The sequence below is a fragment of the Ictalurus furcatus genome, chromosome 2 (assembly GCF_023375685.1).
Source record: "Ictalurus furcatus strain D&B chromosome 2, Billie_1.0, whole genome shotgun sequence".
NCBI classification, from domain to species: domain Eukaryota; kingdom Metazoa; phylum Chordata; class Actinopteri; order Siluriformes; family Ictaluridae; genus Ictalurus; species Ictalurus furcatus.
This window is the reverse complement of record NC_071256.1, coordinates 39,718,240-39,743,239: the sequence shown is the minus strand read 5'-3', so window position 1 is coordinate 39,743,239 and position 25,000 is coordinate 39,718,240. Positions and strand designations below refer to the sequence as shown.

The 25,000-nt window shown below is 41.2% G+C and overlaps 3 protein-coding genes across 7 annotated transcripts in view; 1 reads left to right on the top strand and 2 right to left on the bottom strand.

Moving 5' to 3' along the window:
* The window catches only part of syt5a (synaptotagmin Va), a 10,978-nt gene extending 9,286 nt beyond the window's left edge, over positions 1–1,692 (top strand). Inside the window, exons 7-9 of the mRNA XM_053619604.1 lie at positions 245–362; positions 439–572; positions 1,471–1,692. Coding sequence (XP_053475579.1) covers positions 245–362; positions 439–572; positions 1,471–1,680 — 462 coding nt within the window. The 3' untranslated portion in view covers positions 1,681–1,692. The remainder of the gene's footprint in view (positions 1–244; positions 363–438; positions 573–1,470) is intronic.
* A 2,562-nt stretch (positions 1,693–4,254) lies between these two features.
* Positions 4,255–17,291, bottom strand: tnnt1 (troponin T type 1 (skeletal, slow)). 3 transcript variants are annotated; one of them, XM_053619591.1, is made up of 15 exons: positions 17,185–17,291; positions 13,863–13,898; positions 13,729–13,742; positions 9,628–9,678; positions 9,365–9,391; positions 8,665–8,682; positions 7,961–7,982; positions 7,800–7,860; positions 7,231–7,347; positions 6,974–7,051; positions 6,743–6,856; positions 6,454–6,563; positions 5,600–5,690; positions 4,608–4,648; positions 4,255–4,472 (listed from the first exon to the last, which is right to left on the bottom strand). In XM_053619591.1, exons 2-15 carry the CDS (start codon positions 13,886–13,888, stop codon positions 4,427–4,429), a joined length of 816 nt encoding a protein of 271 aa, XP_053475566.1. In that variant the 5' UTR covers positions 13,889–13,898; positions 17,185–17,291; the 3' UTR covers positions 4,255–4,426. The 3 variants fall into 3 exon arrangements, with proteins under 3 accessions (XP_053475566.1, XP_053475553.1, XP_053475558.1); XM_053619578.1 differs by lacking the exons at positions 13,729–13,742; positions 13,863–13,898; positions 17,185–17,291 and adding an exon at positions 13,324–13,650; XM_053619583.1 differs by lacking the exons at positions 8,665–8,682; positions 13,729–13,742; positions 13,863–13,898; positions 17,185–17,291 and adding an exon at positions 13,324–13,650.
* A 1,673-nt stretch (positions 17,292–18,964) lies between these two features.
* Positions 18,965–25,000, bottom strand: part of pih1d1 (PIH1 domain containing 1) — a 12,329-nt gene continuing 6,293 nt past the window's right edge. For all 3 annotated transcript variants that reach the window (XM_053619558.1, XM_053619567.1, XM_053619551.1), the window contains 7 exons: positions 23,726–23,787; positions 23,565–23,646; positions 22,339–22,435; positions 19,663–19,695; positions 19,506–19,584; positions 19,191–19,334; positions 18,965–19,045 (listed from right to left, as the gene is read on the bottom strand). In XM_053619558.1, the coding sequence (XP_053475533.1) occupies positions 19,010–19,045; positions 19,191–19,334; positions 19,506–19,584; positions 19,663–19,695; positions 22,339–22,435; positions 23,565–23,646; positions 23,726–23,787 (533 nt within the window). In that variant the 3' untranslated portion in view covers positions 18,965–19,009. The remainder of the gene's footprint in view (positions 19,046–19,190; positions 19,335–19,505; positions 19,585–19,662; positions 19,696–22,338; positions 22,436–23,564; positions 23,647–23,725; positions 23,788–25,000) is intronic.

The window sequence follows — 25,000 nt, the reverse complement described above, 5'->3', positions numbered from 1 at the left end:
GGCTTCATTTCGTGGAGCTGCAGCTTCACGGTTGAACTTTTTCATACCAGTGTCATAGTATTTGTCTCCTAAAGTAGAGGGTGTGTTGTGTTGTTGCTGTGTTTAAAGTCAGGAGATAAAATAAAAATGTTATTTGGTCTAGTGGTGTTTATAAAAGTGTGAACCTCAGAAAAATGGTGTAATCAGGATAAATCAACAGGAAGGTTACGGTTTATAACCGCGTGTATATGTGTGTGTTCCTCAGCAAGAGAAACTGGGTGATATCTGTATTTCTCTGAGATATGTGCCAACATCTGGGAAACTCACTGTGTGTGTGATGGAGGCCAAGAACCTGAAGAAGATGGACGTCGGTGGTTTATCAGGTCAGAGCTGAGAACCTGATTCAGTCCATCAGCTGATTATAAATACTGTCTGTAATGAGTTTTATTTCCTTCTCAGACCCGTTCGTGAAGGTGGTCGTTCAACACAACCAGAAACGTCTGAAGAAGAAGAAGACCACGGTTAAACAGAACACGCTGAACCCGTACTTTAATGAGAGCTTCAGCTTCGAGATTCCCTTCGCTCAGATTCAGGTAAAATCACTAGCAAGCAACCGGTCACTTCCTGATGATGATGATGATGATGATGATGATGATGATGGAGAAATAGAAACAGTATTAAAGTATATTCTATGTAAGTGATATTGACCAACAAGTGAGGTGGAGCTCATTAGTTTTTACAAAAAACTCCCCTGTGTGAAACGGAAACGATCTCCTCTGCCCGGTCCGTTATCGTCTCAGACCAGGACACTTCACCGTGTCGTTTAAATCAGACGGTTTGATTTGACAATAGCAAAAGATAACTTTCTCATCTAAAGTCCCTGCTGTAACATGGGGATCAAATTCATACTTCAGAACATTTCTGTGATCGGTTTGAATTTGCTTTTTCAAAAACAGTGGATAATACCATTTATAAATGGAAATAGGATCAGAAAATGTATTATTAATACACACATTCCTGTGCTTTGACTAATCCCCTCTTCACCCACTCACTGACTTTGGGTGGATGGTCTCCTCGACCAAGTTTAGGAAAAGTTTTTATAACCAATCCCTCAGTGATCATTTTCCAGAACTTTGTCCCAGAAATGTTTTGATCGCTCTTTGGTCTTCATGATGCTGTGTGTTTAGGTTCTCTAACACACTCTGGGTTCTTCCAGGAACAGGTGACACTTTAATTACACACAGGTCGATTCCATTCTAGTAATTATGTGACACCTGATGGTAATTTAGAGCTTTCACACAATTTATAATGTTTTTTATTTGTAAATAATTTTGAAATTGTATTGATTATATCTCAGGGAGGTATAATCCTCCAGATCTCCCTGAGGCCATAATCACTTGTTTAGAGTGAGTTAGATTCGGTTACAGGTTGTAATGCTATACAGTGTGGAGAAGTTCAGGAAATGAAAACCTGTGTGTCGTGTCCCTGCAGAAGGTGCAGATTGTGATCACGGTGTATGATTACGATAAACTGGGCAGTAACGACGCCATCGGAAAGTGCTGGATTGGATACGGAGCCAGCGGAGTCGGACTGCGGCACTGGTCAGACATGCTCGCCAACCCGAGACGCCCCATCGCCCAGTGGCACACGCTGCTGCCCGAGGAGGAAGTGGACGCTGCACTGAAGGCACCAGTCCGCTAATTTTAGACACACACACACACACACACACACCTGAAATAATTTGTGCATTTCATACCTACATTTAGTCATTAAATGTTTTATTTTGTTATTTTGTCATGTTTTGCTGTACAGTGAACCCCCCAAATTCCACACACACACACACACACACACACACACACACACGGTCTTCTTATGATGTAATTACAGCACATCCGTGTATGTGTGGATGCTGTGTATAAGTGTCATGTGTTTGTGTTTTTTCTGTTAATTTTGTTGTTATTCAGTTTTGCAGTGAGATTATTTACATTAACACACCAAACTTCAGCTTTAATAAACTAAGAATAACATGAAGTTACACAGTAAGTATAAATAGGGCAGTGGTGGTTTAGTGGTTAAGACGCTGGGTTACTGATCAGAAGATCGGTGGTTCAAGCCCCAGTACTGCCAAGCTGCCACTGTCTTGAGCAAGGCCCTTTACCCTCTCTGCTCCAGGGGGCACTGTATCATGGTTGACCCTGCACTCTGACCCCAACTTCCTAACATGCTGGGGTATGTGAAGGAAAGAATTTCACTGTGCTGTAATGTATAAGTGATTAATAAAAGTTTCTTCTTCTTCTTAAATCTAAACACACTGAGAGATAATGGCACTCACCTATCCACCTATCAGCTTTATTCATTTTTTTTTCCTAATTAACCAACACAAATAAAATAATGAAGTCATCATTTAAATTAATCTTGGTCATTGTGGGATTATTACTCATGGTTGGTGGAAATACTGATCACAGTATGTGTGATTGTTTGGTTATTTATATTAAATATATTAAAAGATTAATTACAGAGATGTCAATTAAGATAAGTCCAACATCACTGTGTCCACATTTACTCCCTGAAAAGTCACCAACCTTCCTCCATGAGACCTTCCTTCCTGCAGGTTTCATCTGCAACCAACATCTAACACCTGTTTTAGCTGATCAAGAACTAAAGTCTTCAGGAAGGTAGATCTCCAGAACAGGCTTGGTGACCACTGGTACAGAGGATATGACCTCACTGAGAGAGTGAGTATAAAGGAAGAACAGTAGGAGACCCAGAGCTGAACCTTGTGAGACACCAGTGAAGAGTCTGCATGGAACAGATGTGGATCTCCTCCAGGTCAGCTGATACAACCCTCCCTCAGAGGTAGGCAGCAAACCACCACCATGCTGTGACAATAACGCCAAGACTCATGAGGATGGACAGGAGAGTTTTGTGGTTGACCATTTTGAAGGCTGCTGAATGGTCAACGTGAATGAGGAATGCTGACAGTTTGGCTGATCTACAGGCACGAAGTGAAGTGATTCCGGCCGGCAGTCATTGATGTCTACAGCAAGTGTCTTCAGGATGGGAATAATCCTTGCTGTGTTGAAGGAAGCCGTACATGACTAGACGTTATGGAGTCGTTAATGATAGAAGAGGTGAAGATGATGAGGTCTTGTGAAATTGGAACAATGGGATTTAGCAAGCAGGTAGTGGAATTTCAGGGTAAGATCATCTGCAGGATCTCTTCTGTAGAAAGGATATCTTCTGTGAAAGAAAGAGGAAGGGAAGAGTGATCATGGAGTGTAGGAATAGGGTTAGGAGGGAAGAGGTAACAGGTGGCAACAGCACTCAGGGAGGAAGGAAGGTGAATGAGGAGGTAGAGTGTTGAGACGTTAAGAAAAATGTTTTGGAATTTTTGTAGATTGGATGCAAAGACTTCCAGCTTGTAGAAAAATGTCTTAGCAGATGCCATATTAGACAAGAACTGGTATGAGCTGTGATTCCCTCCACGTTCCCTCAGCTGATCTTTATACTCTGCATCACACCCAGCATCCTAGGACCAGGATGAGAATTCCTCAGTCTGGAAGATAGAGGGAAACGTCAGGGTTTAGTCTGTGATCAGTCAGTGATAAATCTGATCATTCACTGCTCTGTCTTTGATTGTTTTTTGTCCATTTACATTTACGGCATTTAGCAGATGCCCTTATCCAGAGCGCCTTACATTAACAGGGTTAAGGGCCCTGCAGTGGCAGCTTGGTGTTGCTGGGGTTTGAACTCATGACCTTACGATTACATGTCTGTTTCCACCAGTAGAGGTCATTAGTGTTTTAAGAAACTGAAGAATCATTAGATCAGTTTCTAAAATGCAAAATGACAGCAAATATTAAAAATGTAGAAACCTGTTCTCCTGCTAACGAACTCCTACACACTGACACTGACAGGTCAGAGGATCAACATGCTAATGTTTTCATTAAGAGAGGAAGAGATCTGCCTCCAGGTTCTAACCCTAACCCTAACCCTTGTGCAGGTCAGGACAGGCTGTGCAGCAGTTGCATGTTCTGTCTCAGGATAACTTGTGGGATCAGGAGCTTAAACATCTCAAGAATGAAACAAGTTTTAACAAACAGCTCTGAATGACGCAAAACAATTCATAATGTTGGACTGAGTGTAGATTGATGAGTGAAAACTGTGCCAACTCAAACTCAGTGTGTGTGTGTGTGTGTGTGTGTGTGTGTGTGTTTTATGGGTGGGTGTCTAGAATGTTATAATCACAAAGTAAAGAACTGGAGATTACACATGTAGATTAGAGAATGTTTTTATTCTGAAGACTTCCTTTTGGACATTAAAGACGAGTGCAGATTCTGTGAATGAGTGAAGAGGAAGAGGTTTTTTCATTCCATTTCATGTCTAATTTCATTTCTGTTTTTTCTTCATCCGTTTTTTAACTTCTGCTTTATATGAACAAGTCAGTTTATTTCCAGCGACCTCCCACTTTTCCCTTTCCATGGACCTTTTTGCTGTAAAACAGGAAGTTAGAGGAGTGTTATGCAGCAGTGCATTTAAAAGATGAAAAGGACAGAGATTACAAAACCTCAGACAAACCACATGTTCTGATTCATACTCTATGATATGAGGAACTTCATTTTACTCACAACTTTTGGGCGTGTGAAATCCTGTTGAGCAGGACCACAATCTGGGAACAGAACAAAAGTGCAGATTAAAATCCACACAGAACATAACCGTATTTAAGCATAAGTATAAATTTAAAGATTTTAATAAGCAGAAGGTTTGCAGGTTCTGAGAGTAAAAATAAAGTCTTGAACAATTCAGTACAGTTTGCTGTTTCTTTATCCATATCTTTTTCATACAGGTAACACACACACACACATAAAAAGTCTACACACCCCTGTTAATGGCAAAATGTGTCATGGTCTGATGAGACCAGTTCCAAAAAGTACAATAATTCCATAATACCAAAAGGTATGATTGGAGGAAAAAAAGAACATCACTAAAAGAACTCCGTCCCCAGGGTGAAGCGCGGTGGTGGTGAAGTGCGGAGGTGGTGAGGCGCAGTGATGAAGCGTGGTGTTGGCGAAGCGCGGTGGTGGCAGCATCATGCTTTAGAGCTGCTTCTCTTCAGCCAGAACTGAGGTTTTTTATCAAGGTGGATGGAATCATGAATATCTACAAATATCAGCTGATTTTAGAGCAAAACATTCAGGTGTCTGCTTGTAAACTGAAGATGGAAAAAAATTTCACCTTTCAGCTCGACAATGACCCGAAGCACACGTCCAAATCACCAAAGGAACGGCTTCACCACAAGAAGATCATTGTTTTTGAATGTAATAAAATCAAAAGGTGCTTCAACACAGTATTAGTTTAGGGGTGTGCACACTTATGCACCCAGGTTATTGTAAGTTTTTTATTTCTTTTTTTCACCTAAAAAAGTTTCTGATTTTTTTTTCAGTTTATTTGTATACTTTACAATTTCACATTAAAGGTGGAAAAGTTTGTGATCCGATTAATCTTAGAATCATTCTTTTACTTCACAAAAACCTGCCATTTGTACAGGGGTGTGTAAACTTTTTATATGCACTGTATTTTCCCAGACATAGCCACATATAAACATCAGAGATCAGCTGACCTCGTACTTCTGCCTCTTCATCTGATCCATTAAGTCAAACTTCTCTGACTCCAGCTGATAAATCCACTCCCACATCTCCTGCGCTCGCTGCCTGTCTCACCACAAACACATCACACACACAGATAAAGATCTGCCAAGAGAAACCGAGCAGAAAAACACTACAGATATTCACAGTCCGCTGTAGGAGATGTCACCGGTCATCAGTCACCGAAACCCGATTTAACAAGGAAACGTCTCAGTAAAGAACTAGATCCTGGAGTTATGAAGCACTGACACATGATGAAACACAAACATTTATCAGTGTGAATGCCTTTAATCTCACATTCTAGTGTTCACGGGCCCTAACAGAAAAGCCTTTTATTTATTCTTTTTTTATTATACTTGTTATAATTATTATTATTTCTGCAATATTGTTATTTATGTTTCTCTCCCTCCATGTGTGTAAAATATCATGTCATTGTGAAACAGCTGTAAACTGTGTGTTACTGAATCACTGACTGATTTAAAAGGATCCTTCATCCATCAATGTGTGTGTGTGTGTGTGTGTCTGTGTAAATGTGTGTGTTTGTGTGTGTGTAAACGTGTGCGTGTCTGTGTAAATGTGCGTGTGTGTGTGTGTGTGTGTGTAAATGTGTGTGTGTGCGTGTAAATGTGTGTGTGTGTGTGTGTGCGTAAATGTGTGTGTGTGTGTAAATGTATGTGTGTAAATGTGTGTGTGTGAGTGTGTAAATGTGTGTGTGTATGTGTTTTGTAGGAGCCAAGTTGCGAGAAATGACTGATCATTAATCTGTGTGTGTGTGTGTGTAAATGTGTGGGTGTGTGTGTAAATGTGTGTGTCTGTGTGTTTAGTTTACCGCAGTCCGTCCTCTCTCAAATTGTCAATGCCGAGAGCTGTTCGTCTTTCTGATAAAGTTTTCCGCTTGATTTCCCTCCCAGTCAAACGCTTCCCTCGTCTCTGCTCCGCCTGTACACACACACACACACACACAGATTAATGATCAGTCATTTCTCGCAACTTGGCTCCTACAAAACACATACACACACACACACATACACACACAAACAAACACACATACATACATACAGTCACACACACACATACATACACACTATCATACACACAAACGCACACACACTTTTAACCTTAGTGAGGAAGCCACCAAAATTGGCTCCCATGTTGGACAAAACTTTCTTCTTCTTAGCCTCATCATCTGCTCTCTTCTTCGCCTCCTCATCCTCCTTCCTCTGACGTTCCTCCTGTGAGACACTTTAATATTACCCTCAGACATGAAGATGATGATGATGATGAACACTGAACAGGTGTGTTGTTTGAGTATATTGTCACTGGGTTAATGTGTTGAGTTGTGATCTCACAGCGATGCGTGTTTGCCGGTCTCGCTCTTTCTCGGCTCGGACACGCTGCTGCTCGGCTCTCTCATAGCGCCGTCTCTCCTACAGACGATGACGAACACACAGCGAGAGAAGATGAGTGAGGATTAAAGCATGGTGGACTAACGGGAAAAAGGTGAGAGGTTTGGATCGTATGAGATTAAATAATGAAAAATCAGGATGAAGAGGAAGATAAGTGCACATGAGATTAAAGACTCTGTGTGTTTGATGATAAGACGAACAATTCGCTCTTTCAGTCCGATCAGCTCCTCCTCCTCCTTCTTCCTCTGCTCAAAGTGAGCCTCAATCAGTGTCTGTAGCTCCAGCAGGTCTTTCTCCATCCTCTTCCTGTGAATGTCCTGAGTGGAAGTGCAGAAAGAGAGAGAGAGAGAGAGAGAGAGAGAGAGAGAGAGTTCCAACCTTCACTATGAATGATAATTTCACAGTCACACAAAATCCAGGTTTCTGATTGGCTGACAGATATCGAGACACATCTAAAGTAGATCAAAAACAGACTGGATTGCATGATACCATGTAACCATGACAACAGGAATAACTATTCCACTTTCCTGCAGCTATAAAAAAAATAAGAGCATTATTATGGTTTGGTGGATGTTATTGTTATGGCTCATGAAAAAGCACCGAGCTTTTAGAATAAAATTTCTGAGCTCTGTGCTCCTTCTGAAATCTTGTTTGTTTGCGGTTTGGAGAATAAAATCCACACGCATGATTTTTGAACTGAAAACACACTGCCATTTCACTGATCAGGAACTTTATTTAAAGTGTAAATTACAGACAGAATCACACTCACATCGAAGTCGACTTTTTGTCCTTCAGGGATCTTCGGAGGAGCGAGTTGAGGAACCATCGGCCTGGAAACACGAGGAAAACAGAAAATGCTTTTACAATGAGATTTGGTGAAATGAGAAAAAGTAACATTTAAAGGTTGAAATTTTATGAAATAAAATGTACCTGGGACGTGGCCGTTCCTCCTCTGCGAAACAGAGAGATGTTGGAGAGGAAAAGAAAGAAAGAAAACATTCTGAGATGTATAGCGTAATGACGTCCATCAGTTACAAAAATAATCATCAGTGTGAAGATAAAGTCGCCCAAAATTTACACAGAGACCGTATAATCTTTCTAAACTCAATAATCAAAAGGCTAAACAACAGAAAGAGAAATTCCAGATTATATTAATATTTAAATGAGAAACACTCCCAGTCACACTGACCCCACCCCTTCCCTGCTGCACACCGAAACATCATTGGCTCTTATATTTTATGATGTAATAACATTCTGGTCACATGTTCAACACTGATTTTACACAGAGGTCATAAAAGGGGAAAAAAAAACTTCATTAGGATTTTTTCATTAAGAAGAAATACACTATATACAGTATTTGGAGGTGACATAAAAAAAAACAATATATGTTAATATTCTTAAATTAAGAAATAAAACAATTTACTCCCAAAATAGTGAATTTATGAAACACCTAAATAAATAAATAATTTTAATACATTTTTAGTTTTTAAATCGTCAGATGTTCAGACACCGTTCTTCCAAACACACCAAAATAAAAATAAAACAGGTTTAGCTATCAGATGGATGTGAGGGGTGAAAGGTGAAAGGGCATGTAAAGGTCAGAGGAACCTGAATCAAGCTCTGTACACTCTCACCTTCTTCCAGGTTTTCTTCTGATGAATGAGACACAAACGATGGAAACGGATGGATACATAAAAAGATGGAGAGAAAAAGAAACTGGACAGATGATCAGATAACTAACAGATAAACACTGATATCACTTTGCTTTAAAAAAAAAAAAAAACCCAAACACCCTAATGTTTCCCATCATGAGTCTGAGACGGTGTGCTGGAGAAAAGCATCAGTTTCTGAAGATGGACATTTTAGATCAACATCAGGATTTTGTTCAGTTAAGAGAAAAAATTCAGACTGAAAAATGAATCAACATTTGTTTAAGTGTTAATGAAATTCATCTTCAGTGAAAGTTTATTCAATCGATTATTAAAACTCCACATTAATACGACTAAAGTACAGCATACTGTTAAACATCCTGAACTCTGGTGTAAATATTAGCTCTGAATTTCGCCGGTTAACAAACACAGACACGCCTATTAAAGCATTATGTTCATTAACAGAAATTAATTTTACTCGCTGCTTTAATGAACACTGAATAATGCAGGTGTTGATTTTTGGTTTATTATTAAAAAACATCAATAAAGTTAGTTAATTAGTTAATGTTTTTTATGTTCCTGATGGTGTGTTAATGCTGGAGTTTTATGTTAATTAATGACTTAAATAATGTCACTTAAATGAACTTTAATGTAAAACATTTCCAGAGCATTTCCCGTTCTCTACCTTGATAATCCGTGTATTCCTGCTGCTCTGTAACACCAACAACACGCATCCATTCAGAGAGAGGAGAAGAAAACATGTCTGACACTTCCTTTATGCTAACATGGGGCTAAATCAGTACAGAAAAGTACACAGAACCAGACAGAACCAGACAGAACCAAACAGAATGGGTTCTAATAAGATTTTATGATAGTCTGTATATGGTGTAGACTCAGTGATGGAGGAGGAAGTTGTTCCAGTGTGATAAAGGAGTGAAGTTCTCTCACCTTCATCCTCCTGTCTGAAGGCTTCTTCCTCCTCTGGTTCCTCTTCTGCCTCTGACGGGGAAAAATCGAGGCGCAATAACGTTTAAAGTTAAAATAAAAAAGATGAAGCATAATCAAGGTCATGCAAAATGTTTTTATTGTGTGAGCTACTTCAGTAATGAACTGGTTACACTCCCCTCTGAAACTATTGGAACGGCAAGGCCAATTCAATTGTTTTTGCTGTAGACTGAAGATATTTTGGTTTGAGATCAAAAGATACGTATGAGAAGAGAGTTTAGAATGTCAGTTTTTATTTTCTAGTATCTATATGTAGATCTGTTAAACAACATAGAACACATTTTGTATCAGACCACCCAATTTGGAGGCAAACAAAAATATTGGAACATGTGACTGACAGGTGTTTCTTGTTACCCAGGTATATCCTGTTAGATTGATTGTTTAAACAATTAATATTTCTGAATGTTTACTCTTGGTTTGAGCCCTGAGTTCCACCTGTGAAGACTGCATTTGTTGTTAAAAAAGGATAAACCAACATGAAGATCTGAGAGCTGTCTATGGGAGAAAAGCAAGCCATTTTGAAGCTGAGAAAATAGTGAAAATCTATATATATATATATATATATATATATATATATATATATATATATATATATATATATATATATATATATATATATATAAAAGGCATTGCACAAACATTGGGTATAGATTATACAACAATTTGGAATGTTCTGAAAAGAAAAAAGAAACTTCTGGTGTACTAACATCCAGACATGGAACGGGTCTGCCAAGGAAAACAACAACAGTTGGTGACAGAAACATTGTGAGAGCTGTGAAGAAAAACCCAAAAACAACAGTCAGTGACATCACCAACAACCTCCACAGGGCAGGGTGAAGGTCTCACAATCCACCGTTCGGAGAAGACTTAGAGAGCAGAAATATAGAGGTCATACCACAATGCAAACCACTCATCAGCAGTAAGAATCAGAAATCCAGACTGGAATTCACAAAGAAATACAGAGATGAAGAACAAAAGTTCTGGAACCAAGAAGAACCTCTACCAAAGTGATGGAAAGGCCAAAGTGTGGAGAAAGAAAGGATCTGCTCATGATCCAAAACATACAAGCTCATCTGTGAAACATGGTGGATGTAGCATCATGGCTTGAGCTTGCATGACTGCTTCTGGAACAGGCTCAATGATCTTTATTGACGATGAAACTCATCAATGAGCTTTAGACTAGCCAAGTCACCAGACCTTAACCCAGTTGATCAGAATCTCACCTCCTGAAGAGGAGACTGAAGAGAGAAACCCCCTGAAACAAACAACTACTGAAAGAAGCTGCAGTGAAAACCTGGAAAAGCTTCACAGCAGAAGAAACAGCAGTTTGGTGTCAGTGAGTCGCAGGACTGATGCAGTTACTGTGAGTAAGAGAAATGCAAGCAAATATTAAGTGTTATTTACTTTCATTTACTTCAAGACTGATCTGTTCCTATATTTTTGGTCACCTAAAAGTGGGTGGTGTGATACAAAAGGTTCTATGTTGTTTAACACGTCTATATGTAAATACCAGGAAATAAAAGCTGAAATCCTAAACTACTGTCTCATCTCCATCTTTTGATCTCAAACCCAAATGTCTTTGGTGTAGAGCACAAACAATTTAATTGGCCTTGCTGTTCCAATAGTTTTGAAGGGGACTGTGTGTGTGTGTACTGGTCTTCCTCTGTGCATCAACCAACTAATGATATCAAGTAATTACATCAATCACAAAACCAATCAACCAACCATTTAACTGACTGTGGTGGTAATGGCATGGTCAAGCGTCAGCTGTGGATGGAGAGGAGGCGGGTCAAGGATATCGCTTTGTGTTAGTCCTCGTGCATTACGCAACATGATATACGGAAGTCATGCTTCTGAACAACATCTCAGCACACAGTGTTGCAGTGGCACTCTTCAGTGTTTTCTCCAACTCGGCATCCCGAAAGAGATGTTGGCTGACCAAGGCACTATATTTATGTCACAGAAACTATGCGAGCGCTACAAATTATCTACAGGATCTACAGGATTAAATTGATTCGCACCAGTGTTTTCCATCTGCAAACAGATGGCCTGATGGAGTGGTTTAATCAGACACTAAAAAATATGATTTGTAAGTTCATTCACAATGATGCATGGAATTGGGCTAAGTAGCTTGAGCCCCTGTTCTTTGCAGTATGAGAGGTCCCGCAAGCCTCCACAGGGTTCCCCATTTGAATTCTTGTACAGGCGTCTTAGACATAGAAAATTGGCAGGAGGGACCTTCTAACAGCAAAAACAAAATTCAGTACATTCTTGGCCTGAATGCAAAACTCCACACATTGGGCAATTAACACAGGAGAATTTGCAACAGGCACAAGAACACCAATCCCGGCTGTATAACATGGGTACTCGGCTACGGGAGTTTACACTAGGAGATAAAGTGCATTTTGCTACCCACCTCAAGTTCTAAATTACTTGCAAAGCGGCAAGGACCCTTTGAAATCACATGGTAAGTCAGAGAAATTGACAATGAGGTCAGGCGAACAGATGGAGGTGATGCATGTCAAATTTACCATCTGAATCTCTTGAAGCCATAGAAAGAGGCAGTTCCTGTGGGTCTGGTGATGGTGGTTCCTGAGAGGGAGGAGCTGGGACCAAAGGTAAGTGTAAAAAGTGTGGCCCAATTCACCCCAGTCCCTTTTGGAGACCACCTCTCGCCATCTCAGAGAGCACAGGTTGCCAGGTTGCAGGAGGAATTTTCCAATGTGTTTTCACCTCTACCAGGTCACACGAACCTCATACAGCACTTCACTGAGATACCTCCAGGTGTGGTGGTACACAGCAGCTCATACCAGTTACATGAACACACAAAAAAATGTTATTCGAGATTAACTCAAGGCTATGCTCGACATGCAGCCCGGTGGTCTTGGTGCCCAAGGCTGACGGGTCGGTCCGCTTTTGTGTGGACTTTAGAAAAGTCAAAGTGGTGTCTAAATTTAACACATATCCAATGCCTCACATTGTTGAACTTCTTGATCGGTTAGGCGTGGCTCACTTTGGACTCGACACTGGACTTAACCAAGAAATATTGGCAGATTCCCTTTGACTCCAATATCTCGGGGGATAAAACGGACTTTGCCACTCTCTTTGGGTTATGCCAATTTGCCACCCTTCCATTTGGGGTGATTGGAGCCCCAGCAAAGTTTCAGTGACCGATGGACAGAATTCTCTGCCCGCACACTGCCTATCTAGATGACATCATTATTTATAGTAATGACTGGTAGTGGCACATTCAGCTGAGGGCTGTCCTGAGATCCTTGAGACGGGCGGGACTCACAGCAAACCGAAAGAAGTGTGTAATTGGGCGGGTGGAAGTACGGTATCTGGGCTTCCATTTGGGCCATGGGCAGGTGTGTCTCCAAATTGATAAGACAGCAGCGATTGCAGCCTGCTTGAGATGCAAGGCCAAAAAGGGGGTGAGACAGTTCCTGGGGATGACTGGCTACTATAGAAGGTTGGGGCAGTGGTAGCTCAGTGGCAAAGATGTTGGACTACTGATCAGAAGGTTGTGAGTTCAAATCCCAGCACCTCCAGACGGCCACTGCTGGGCCCTTGAGCAAGGCCCTTAACCCTCAACTAAAAAATGGGTGGTTTTGTGTGGGGGCTCACTGTTGCATTCACCTGACTTATCTCTCCATTTTGTTCTATAGACTGACAAGATGGGCTGAGGGCCGTTTTGTTCCAGGTGGTGCAGGGGCAGGAGCACCCGACACTCTCGGTAAGGGAAACCAAGTACAGCTTGATTGAGAAGGAGTGTCTGGCCATCAAGTGGGCGGTCCTCACCCATTGGTACTACCTACTGGGGTGCCCTTTTTCCCTGTGGTCCGATCACGCCCCACTCCAATGGCTCCATCACATGAAGAATGCCAACACACAGATCACTCATTGTATCTATTACATCAACCAATCACATCAATCAATCACATAAATAACCCCAACCAATCACATCACACTAACCAATCACATCAATCACCCCCTAAATGTCCTGGTTCTAATGCAGGGAAGACAGACATGTTGTACACTTACCCTCCGCCTGCTCTCTAATGATGGACGAATGGATAACATGTGTAACAAAGCAGAGAGACAATAAAATTCAAAATAATATTAAATTGTGAGATCTTAAAGAAAATGAAATGAGAAATGTGAAACACAGCACTTACTCGTATTCTTCTTCTACATCAGACATGATTCAGACTCTGGAGTGAAGAAAAGACAAAAATAAAGAAACAAATTAAACACATGCATTGATCAGAACTGAGATCAAAACTGACTTATACACCTTATATTCACACACACACAGACACAGACATAGACACACACAGACACGGTAGGTCAGTGATGTGACGTGTCGGTGGTATAACGTGACGATGATGTGTTGGTTATGTGATGAATAAAGATTGCTGTGGATGGTTTCACTTGGACAGCCTAAAGACCACCCTTATTGAATACAGTTTATTCCCAAGTCGGGTCGGTGATGTGTCGAGTCGGGTCGGTGATGTGTCGAGCCGGGTCGATGATGTGATGAGACGGGTCAACGATGTGTCGAGTCGGCGATGTGTCGAGTCGGCGATGTGTCGAGTCGGGTTGGCGATGTGTCGAGTCAGGTCGGTGATGTGATGAGACGGGTCGGTGATGTGTCGAATTGGGTCGGTGATGTGTCGAGCCGGAACGATGATGTGTGGAGTCGGGTTAGCGATGTGTGGAGTCAGGTCCGTGATGTGTCAAGCCGGGTCACTGATGTGTGGAGTCGGGTTGGCGATGTGTGGAGTTGGGTCCGTGATGTGTTGAGCCGGGTCACTGATGTGTCGAGTCGGATTGGTGATGTGAAGAGACGGGTCAATGATGTGTCGAGTCGATGATGTAATGAGTTGGGTTGGCGATGTGTGGAGTCGGGTCCGTGATGTGTCGAGCCGGGTCACTGATGTGTCGAGTCGATGATGTAATGAGTCGGGTTGGCGATGTGTGGAGTCGGGTCCGTGATGTGTCGAGCCGGGTCACTGATGTGTCGAGTCGGATCGGTGATGTGAAGAGACGGGTCAATGATGTGTCGAATCGATGATGTAATGAGTCAGGTCGGTGATGTAATGAGTCGAATCAGTGATCTAATGAATCGGGTCGGTGATGTAATGAGTCGGGTCGGTGATGTAATGAGTCGGGTCGGTGATGTGTCGAGTCGGGTCGGTGATGTGTCAAGTCGGGTCGATGATGTAATGAGTCGGGTCGGTGATGTGTCGAGTCGGGTCGGTGATGTAATGAGTCGGGTCGGTGATGTAATGAGTCGGGTCGGTAATGTAATGAGTCGGGTCGGTGATGTGTCAAGTCGGGTCGGTGATGTAATGAGTCGGGTCGGTGAGGTGATACTCTGTGTATGAGCGGGTGTATCACAGCACTGACATGGTGCTGGCTGCTCGGGCAGATAGACAGGTGAGAACAGGTGGGAATGTGCAGACAGCAAGACCAGAGAGAGATTCAGTGTCTCACACTTTCTTCAGTTTCCCTTCTTCCATTTGTTTCCTAATCGTTTTATTTTTAAAGACATGCCCATCTCCCTTTGTTCCCAGGAACAGATGCACTGAGCTTTGTTTCATCACGGGGAGGATGGACTCCTCCCTGTTCTAAATTTATCAGTCTAATCTCTTATCCTAATTGGGGAACAAAGATTTGTAATAATCTCTGAAATCATTTCTCCTTGAAGGTTCTGCGCTGGTAAGCAGAAGGTTTTGAGTTTTATCCCTCAGCTTTGCCATTCTGCCTTGGTTCTGTGTTAAATATCTGTGCTGTTGTCATACAGAACTGACTCCACGGTGCTTAAAGATCCTATGTTCTCAATGTTCTCAATGCCAATCTGTGTCAGCTGGAACAATTTATAGCCGGTCCGTCACAGTCATTATTTATGAAGCACATAGTTTTCATCACCCTTAATCCACATTCTCCAGCCTTCAACACGGTGATCCAGGGTTCAGTAAAGAGCTGTTTGTGATCGAGGCCCTGTCACCAGCGCTGCTCTTTCAGTGCCATAATGAGTTCCACATAGCTCTTATAGAGATGTATGTGTGTGTATATATATATATATATATATATATATGTTATATTTACCCTGAGAAACACCTTTAACACAAATCCTCAGAATGCCACACTGAAGGCTAATGTATTGTGAAAAAATCAAACAGAGCAGTCTGAGCTGCAGAGTACTGATGATGAAATGAAGAAAATAGAACATTTGTCTCAAATAAATTTAGTGGAGCTGCAGAATATACCATTTGTTAACCATAATGAGATATCAGTCATTCAGAACAGAAGAAGTCTGTAGATAAAACCTTAAACAATGATGAAATGTTAATTAATCTCCACAACAAGTGTGTTTAATATACTGAAAGTCTTTTAATAATGCAGCACTACAATGTGTTCAGGCCTCGTGGTCACACTGGCCATCTGGAGATGATGATATGATGGACTGAGGGTCAGAACATGATCATGTTTCTATCTGTGGATGTGTGAAGATCCTGCGAGGAAAAAAGCTAAAGCTTTGCTTCATCAAAGGCACGAGATGAGAGCGGCTCTGTGTCACAGCACAGATACACAAAAGTACAGGAATCATTATAACCACATACACCATACAGCCAAAAGTATGTGCACCCCTGAACATCACACCCATATGTGGTTCTGCCAGAAAGTCTGAAGCTCACAGTTGTATAGAACATGTCTGTACGCTGTAGCTTTACAGTTTCCCTTCACTGGAACTAAGAGGTCCAAACCTGTTCCAGCACGACACACAGTGCACAAAGCAAGCTCCATGAAGACGTGGTGTGTGAAGGTAGAAGAACTCGAGTGTCCTGTGCAGAGCCCTGACCTCAAACCCACTAAACACTTTTGGGATGAACTGGAACTGGAGCCTCCTCACATTAGCATCAGCGCCTGACCTCAACCTCACTAACGCTCTTGTAGCTGAACGAACACAGCCACGCCCCAAAATCTAGTGAAAAGCCTTCCCAGAAGAGACAGTGGAGTGCATTATAATAGGAAGGGGGAATAAATCTGGAACGAGATGTTCAACAAGCAGCACATATGGGTGTGATGGTCAGGGGTGCACATACTTTTGGACATATAGTGTATGTACATATGGCATATCAGTTACAACTAGACTGGCAGCACATGCTAATTTATTGTTCACGTTAAACACATGTAAACGCCTCTATTTCTCCAAGACACATTCAGAAACTAAAAAAAACTCTCCAGGTGACACACATGATCCGAACTTGACTTTAACAATGTTATTTATATATAAAAACAGCATGATGTTTATTGTTACAGCACCATCTTATTCACAGAATCAAGGAGAGACAGAGTGATTGTGTGTGTGAGAGAGAGAGTGAGTGAAGGAGAGAGAGAGGGAGAAAGAGAGAGAGAGAGAGAGAGAGAGAGAGAGAGAGAGAGAGAGAGAGAGAGAGAGAAAGACAGTCAATTTCAACAGTGTGTTTTTACCTTAGTGAGCCTCGGAGGACCTTGCTGTGGATGAAACACACACACTCTCTCTCTCTCTCTCTCTCTCTCTGTGTGTGGAGGTGCAGATGATTGTAGTGGGGAACAATGAAGGTCTTTTTATACACGCAGGGTAACAGCAGCTACGGCACACGGCCACGGGCGGATTAGCACAGCAGCCGGGACAGAAAGATGACCAGCACTGAGGATTACAGAGAGACAGCAGCTCTGACCTCATCCACCGCACACAGGATAAAACAGAGGACAGCGACACAAGGACTAAAATAGTGCTGGGGTTTAAGAACAACTGTTTCCAGAAACCAGACACTGAATTTCCTCCGAAAAAAACGAAAAGACCTCCAGTAACAAACACTAACAATCAGCTGAAATACCAGAGGAACATCAAGTGACAACATTCAAATTCCCCAAAGTTTATACACGCTGATTCTGTCGTGCGCCTAAAGGCAGATGTTCAAGTCCAACATTAAACTTTTATTAGAAATGAAACACTGTGATAAAGTCTTCAGTTAAAGGGGTTTGTGTGTAGAATGCAGTCTGACTGAGAGGATCTGGGTTCGATCCCCATGATTGAGCTCTCTCTCTCTCTCTCTCTCTCTATAGGCTCGGTGGTTAAGGCTCTGGGTTACTCATCAGAAGGTAGGGGCTTTAATTCCCAGCGCTGCCAAGCTGCCACTGTTGGGGCCTTCAGTTAAGCCATATCCTGGCTGACCCCTGACCTCTGACCCTAACTTCCTAATAAGCTGGGATACGTGAAGAAAAGAATTTCACTGACATTCTCTCGTGTCTATCTCATCTGAACATATAATCTCTCTGTTATCATGACGTATTCGAATCGTTTATTTCCAGAGTGTTAAAAGTGGAAGATTAGCGATCTGGGCAGTGAGACAGGGTCGCGTGCACTACGCAGGTGAAACGCATTCAGATCGTTCCAGCAGCAGCAGGAGATCCAGTTAAACATCCTGAAATGTCTGAGGGAACACACTCAGTACTGTTTGACTTTATAATACACAACAGTGGACGAGTAATGATTTATAATCGCACTATTATGAACGCCTTTTTTATTTTAGACAGTTATTTTAATGATTTAATTTAAACAATAACAGCAGTGGTACTGGTAGCTCAAGACATCACGTACAGCCATTTGTTAGCTTACAATTCTTAAACATCTCGTGCAAAAATAAAAAAAAAACACAACAGGGTATATCTGAGAAAGGAAAGAATATAAAATTATATATAAAAAGCACACGAAAATGCAAGGAGACAAAATATGTACCAAAGTTAAAGGAGTATAACACTGAGCATCTTCAAGAAAAGCCCAAAGAGAGGACCAAGTGCGGCAGAAAGCATCAGACCGCTGATGTAGGTAATAATATTCTGTCTTAACAATCTCCCAGAAGAGAAGGAGTTCTCTTTTAAGGTTCCTTCCTCGTGTCCTCTCAGGAAGTTTTCTCTCACCCCTGTAGATTCCCACTTGTTCATTAGAGATTAAATCTACATCTGGATTTATGTGAAGCTGAGTCCAGTGCTAAATTTTAATTCCTTAGGTACTTTCATGATAGTCCACTAGGTGGTCATCCGGAGAGGCTAAAGACCTGGGATTAGGGTTGGGATTAGGGTTAGGGTTGGGGTTGAACACATCAGAAACGACCTTAAGAATCAGTATCTCATTACATCAGCATTTATTTTCTATACACTAATCTGAGTTCATCATCCTGTAATGTTTCTTATACAGAGGATTGCAAACAGAAACTCAACACTCTCATCACACAAAATATAAATGTTTTATTGGAAATAAATGACAGTTGTCTTAGGATGAGATCACAGGCATGGTCACTGTGAGGACCTGGAAAAAGAAAAAACAGAAAACAGATGCAAAAAAAAATCACTAACTTCTTTTAGCACCAGCGAGTATTTCATTAAATCACTTTCACACATTTCTATATATATTCATACACAGAGGTGTGTGTGTGTGTGTGCGTGTGTGTTACCTGTGTGTCAGTGTTGTATTGAGCTCCGCTGTTCTCCTGATCGATGAGGAAGGGGAGGAAAATGTCCAGGTGGAAGAGAGAGGGACGAGCGTTCAACACCAACCTGTCCTCTCCTAAATCCAGCACCAGAGACCGAACAGACGACTGAGAGACAGACAGGAGGAGAGAGAGACAGACACAGGAGATAGGGAGAAGGAGAGAGACAGACAGGAGGAGAAAGAGACAAACAAGATTATAGATGAAGTATAGTCAGACAGGTTGTGTTAAGTGTGCATGCTAAGTGTGTGTGTGTGTTGAGGAGTTGCAATCACTCACCACACCAGGCAGCTGCACCTCTGCAATCAAATACTCCACCTGACCAACAGGGGGCTCCACCACTAAACACACCTGCGGCCTGAGAACAAACAGCACATTTTATTGTTCAACAACTGCATACACACACACACACACACACTTCACTAATAAAGCTCACCTCCTCACTGTGGCCAGCTGTGACTGAGTCTCCCTGTGCAGAAAACAAATGCACACACACACACACACACACACACACCACTTTATATAATCAGTAATAAGTAAAGTAAAAGCAGGGAAACAGAAGAGTTACTCAATAACCACATTCCTGTATAACGAGTGTATAAAGTGTAACAGCTTGAGACGCGAGTACAGTTAAAAGCTTTATTTGAAGAGAGGCAGGAAGACAAATCCAAACAATGCACAAAAACCAGGTCAAAACACAAGCGAGGGGTCGGGCGATCGCAAACGGGCACACACGGGGCAAAGTGAGGACAAAACAGGACCAAAACCATGAAACACGGAATAAAGATCAAAGGTTTGGTACAGGTCTGACGGAAAACACACAAACACAATACTTCTCTCCAAGGGCTTTAAATACTAAACGTAATCAAGAGTCAAACAAACAGCCGAGAACAGAACAAGGGCAGAGACAGGACAGAAACCAAAACAAAACACACCTGTAACAGTAAACAAAGTCAGCGAAAATAAACAGTAAACAAAGTCAGCGACAATAAACAAACCCCTGGATGAGATGATTTTTTTTATCCATCATTACATGACTTTAATATAATATTATATTTATAACAATCAATTAGCTTAAAGAACATATTCTAAATGTTTATTTCACTTCGTTAAAAAAAGAATCTCCCAGATTCACTCTAAAGTGGTTGTTAGAAAAGTTAAACACACAACACACAGGAACAGACAAATAAAAGAGAAGAAATGTGTACACTGCGGAAAGTGAATGCACAGTCCCCTCCAAAAGTATTGGAACAGCAAGGCCAATTGTATTGGTTTTGGTATACATTTGGATTTGAGATCAAAAGATGAATATGCGGTCATTTCCTGATGTTTACATCTAGACGTGTTAAACGACTTAGAACACGGCACCTTTTGTTTGAGCCCACCCATTTTTCAAGTAATCAAAAATATTAGAGCAAGTGATTGACAGGTGTTTCTTGTTGCCCAGGTGTGTCCTGTTACATTGATTAAAGAATTAATAGCTATGAACATCTACTCTTCGGTCCCTCCGTAATTGTGCGATTTTGCAATCACCAAAATTAACACAAAATTAAGCAAATATTCGGAGGAGCTTGTAATTTTCCAAAATTACTACAAATTACTGAACGTGCATTCAGCCAAAGCCCTCTTCGAGTCCCGTGCGTTGGACATGAGTACAGCTAAAAGGTCTCATTTACCAACAAACATCACTGTTAAAGTTGAATTGTGAAAAAAATTCATTCTTAAAAAGGATAAACCAACAGGAAGCTCAGAGAGCTGTCTATGGGAGAAAAGCAAGACATTTTGAAGCTGAGAAAAGAGAGAAAATCTATCGGAGGCATTAAATAAACACTGGGTATAACCAATACAACAATCTGGAATGTCCTTAAACAGAAAGAAACCGCTGCTGTACTGAGGAACAGCCACTGAACGGGTCGGCCAAGGAAAACAACAGCAGCTGATGAAAGAATCATTGTGAGAGCTGTGAAGAAAAACCCAAAACAACAGTCAGTGACATCACCAACAACCTCCACAGGGCGGGGTGAAGGTCTCACAATCCACCATTTGAACACGAGTTCGAGAGGAGAAATATCACCATGAGATTACTGTGGATGGTACCAATTAGAAACCTTAAAAATGGCTGTGGATGTTATTCCTTGGACAGGCTTAGGACTGCAGTTTCTACAAACATGCTTAATCAATTGCTTGCTCATTAGGGCTAAATTTATAAAGTTTAAATATATATCTAGAATTTATATATTTCAGTGAAGTTGCCTTGCGATAATGTCCTTTGTTAAAAGTGCTGTACAAATAAAACTGAAATGAATTAAATATAGAGGCCATACTATATGATGTAAACCCCTCATCAGCAGTAAGAATCAGAAATCCAGACTGGAATTCACAAAGAAATACAGACATGATCCACAAAAGTTCTGGAACCAAGATGAACCTCTACCAAAGTGATGGAAAGGCCAAAGTGTGGAGAAAGAAAGGATCTGCTCATGATCCAGAACATACAAGCTGATCTGTGAAACATAGTGGAGGTAGCGTCATGGCTTGGGCTTGCATGACTGCTTCTGGAACATTCTCACTAATCTTTATTGATGATGGACTCATGATGGTAGCAGCAGAATGAATTCAGAAGTTTACAGGAACATTCTGTCTGCAGATTTATAGAGAAACGCATCCAAATGAATCAGGAGGAACTTCATCATGCAGCAGCATTTCACCTCCTGAAGGGAGAAGGTAGAAAACCCCCAAAATAAACAACTACTGAAAGAAGCTGCAGTAGAAACCTGGAGAAGCTTCACAGAAGAAGAAACCAGCAGTTTGGTGTCAGTGAGTCACAGGAGTGATGCAGTTACTGCAACCAAATATTAAGTGTTATTTACTTTAAGAATTTCAGCTCCAATACTTTTGCTCACCTAAAAATTGGGTGGTCTGCCACCAAAGGTGCCGTGTTCTAAGTTGTTTAACATGTCTAGATGTAAATATGAGGAAATGAAAGCTGAAATTCTGATCTACCGTCTCATATTCAACTCAAAACATTCAGTGTATAGTGAAAACAAAAGAATTGTCCTTTCTGTTCCAATACTTTTGGAGAGAACTGTATAATAATATATAAAATACATACTCTGAGCTGATTTCCTGAATGACTGCTTTGCTTTTCGTGCGAACGTTCTGCTCCGTCAGCGAGCCCATGAACTTCCTGTTTTTCAAAATCTTTATGTCTAAAAGGCAGAAACAGGAACGTTAGTCATTATTACACTTCTGAAGAAAGCGAGTCCGACAGTTTTCAGTGTCTTTAAACCCTTTGCTTTAACTTCCCACATGATGAAGACCCTGGAGAAATTGGTTCTCGGACCTAGATTTAGCTCATTACTGGTCCTGCAGTTCGCACATCAACAAAAAGCTGGTGTAGATGATTATTATCTGTCCACTACAGAGAACCGTCCTGGACAAATCTGGAAGTTCTGTATGGGGTCATGTTCTTTAACTTTTCCAGTTCCACCATACAACCTTTCTAGCTTGGTGAAAAGCTTAAGGCAATGCAACCTCCACAACCTCCTGGAGTACTGATTACCTGACAGCTCGGCCTCAGTTTGTGCGTTTGAGGACCACAGGAACTCCACAAGGAGCAATTCTATCTCCTTTCCTGTTCACCATGTACACCTCAGAAATTACGTGTCATCTACAGATTGTGTGTAAGTGAAGGGCTCTGTCTCTCTCTGTGTGTCTGTCTCTCTGTGTGTGTGTTCTGCACTCGAGTCTCCATCAGTGAACAGTGGAGAAGTTCAACACAACAGACTTCCTGTAGAAACTGTAATGAATTTCCTGCTTACATAACTGCACTATTTGAGCATGTAGTATTAGCATATTTACAGAAGGGGTGTATGTATTTATAATCGCACTATCCGGTGTCACCCAGATGAGGACGGGTTTCCTTCTGAGTCTGGTTCCTCTCAAGGTTCCTTCCTCATATTGTCTCAGGGAGTTTTTCCCACCACCGTCACCTCTGGCTGCTCATTAGAGATAAATTCATACGTTTATAATCTATATCCTGAATTTATATATTTCAGTAACGCTGCTCTGGGACAATGTCCACTGTTAAACACGCTGCACACATAACACTGAACTGAATTGATTGACAGGAGAGAGAGTATGCCCTGTCCTATGGGCCCAGCTGTGGCATCATCTGTATTCAGACTTGCAATCTAAAATATTTTTTCCTTGTAATCATTCAGGTGTGTGTGTGTGTGTGTGAGACTGAGTGTGTGTGAGAGTGAGAGAGTGCGAGTGTGCGAGTGTGTGTGAGTGTGTGTGAGTGTGTGTGAGTGTGTGTGATTGTCTGTGTGTGACCTCTGTTTAACTGCAGTTTGTATTTATTTTCCAGTCCCTCCAGTGACACTGAGATCACAAACTGCTGGAATAATGAATCCTTCTGGAACACAAACACACAATATTATTATTATTATTATCATCATCATCATTATCATTATTACTACTACACGCACACGCACCTGACATTTCTGGAAGAACTCCTCATTAATGATGACATCGTAAACTGTGCAACTGTTTGAACCTGAAGAGAAAAATAATTTTACACACACATTAAAGAGTGAAACATGTGCAGGTGAAGAACACACTGAGGAGGTGAAGAACACACTGAGAAGGTGAAGAACACACTGAGAAGGTGAAGAACACGCTGAGGAGGTGAAGAACACACTGAGAAGGTGAAGAACACGCTGAGGAGGTGAAGAACACGCTGAGGAGGTGAAGAACATGCTGCACGATAGCGGCTGAGATAAATCAGTAAATAAATATTTACTGCATCACGCTAAAGAGAAACACAATCCTCACCGGTACATTAATTAATACCGGTAAAACAATACAAACAGCACGGATTCAGCAGAACATTCTCCTTCTACAGAACCACCAGCGAAGGTTTGTTGTGGATAAAAAATGTCATAAAATAAACATAAGGGAGACCTAGCATCCAGCAAAGGGGAGAGGAAGAAAAGACGGGCACCAAGACACACAGAAGTAGTGTGAGGCGGATATTGACTGATATTGAATATCGAATTGGAATTACACTTTAAAGATCTTTAAGAGCAGTAGTAGTCAAAAAAGTCAAAAAGAGATATACGAGCTGAGCTGAGGAGTGCTAATACACACACACACACACACACACACACACACACACACACACGCTCGTACAGTCAAGGGCGGGCAAGTAGACATAACACACACACACACACACTCTCCCTCTCACACACATACTACAATAACTTTATAAGAATAATAAAAAGGAATATTAAGATATGTTAAGGGTAATAGCTTATAATAATAATATATATACTCTTTATAAAAACCAGAATAATAGGATATGTGGGACAGTAGAAGGGTAATATAATGATATTATGAAGTAGGAAGTACAGTAAGCCGTGTTTTCAAGCAGTATAACTATATATAAAATAGAGATATAGAGCTAATATGAAAATAAATTATAAACTAGAAATGCAGGCTCGCAAGGAAGGCCTTAATTTTAAGAAAGAACCACGAGGAGCCATTTATAAGGGTGGCTGAGTCAAGCTGCCCCCCTGCGAGATAACAATAAGACCAAGGTCACTCTAGATTGTTTAGTCTTGTCCACTTTCTATTTTACGGGTTATTCAAATTCTCTAGTTTCGATTCTCTGTGTAATTCAAAACTCTGGTTTCTGATTCTCTGAGTAACTAAAAACTCTGGGTTTTTATTTTCTGGGTTATTAGAAATGCCTGGGTTCTGATTTTATG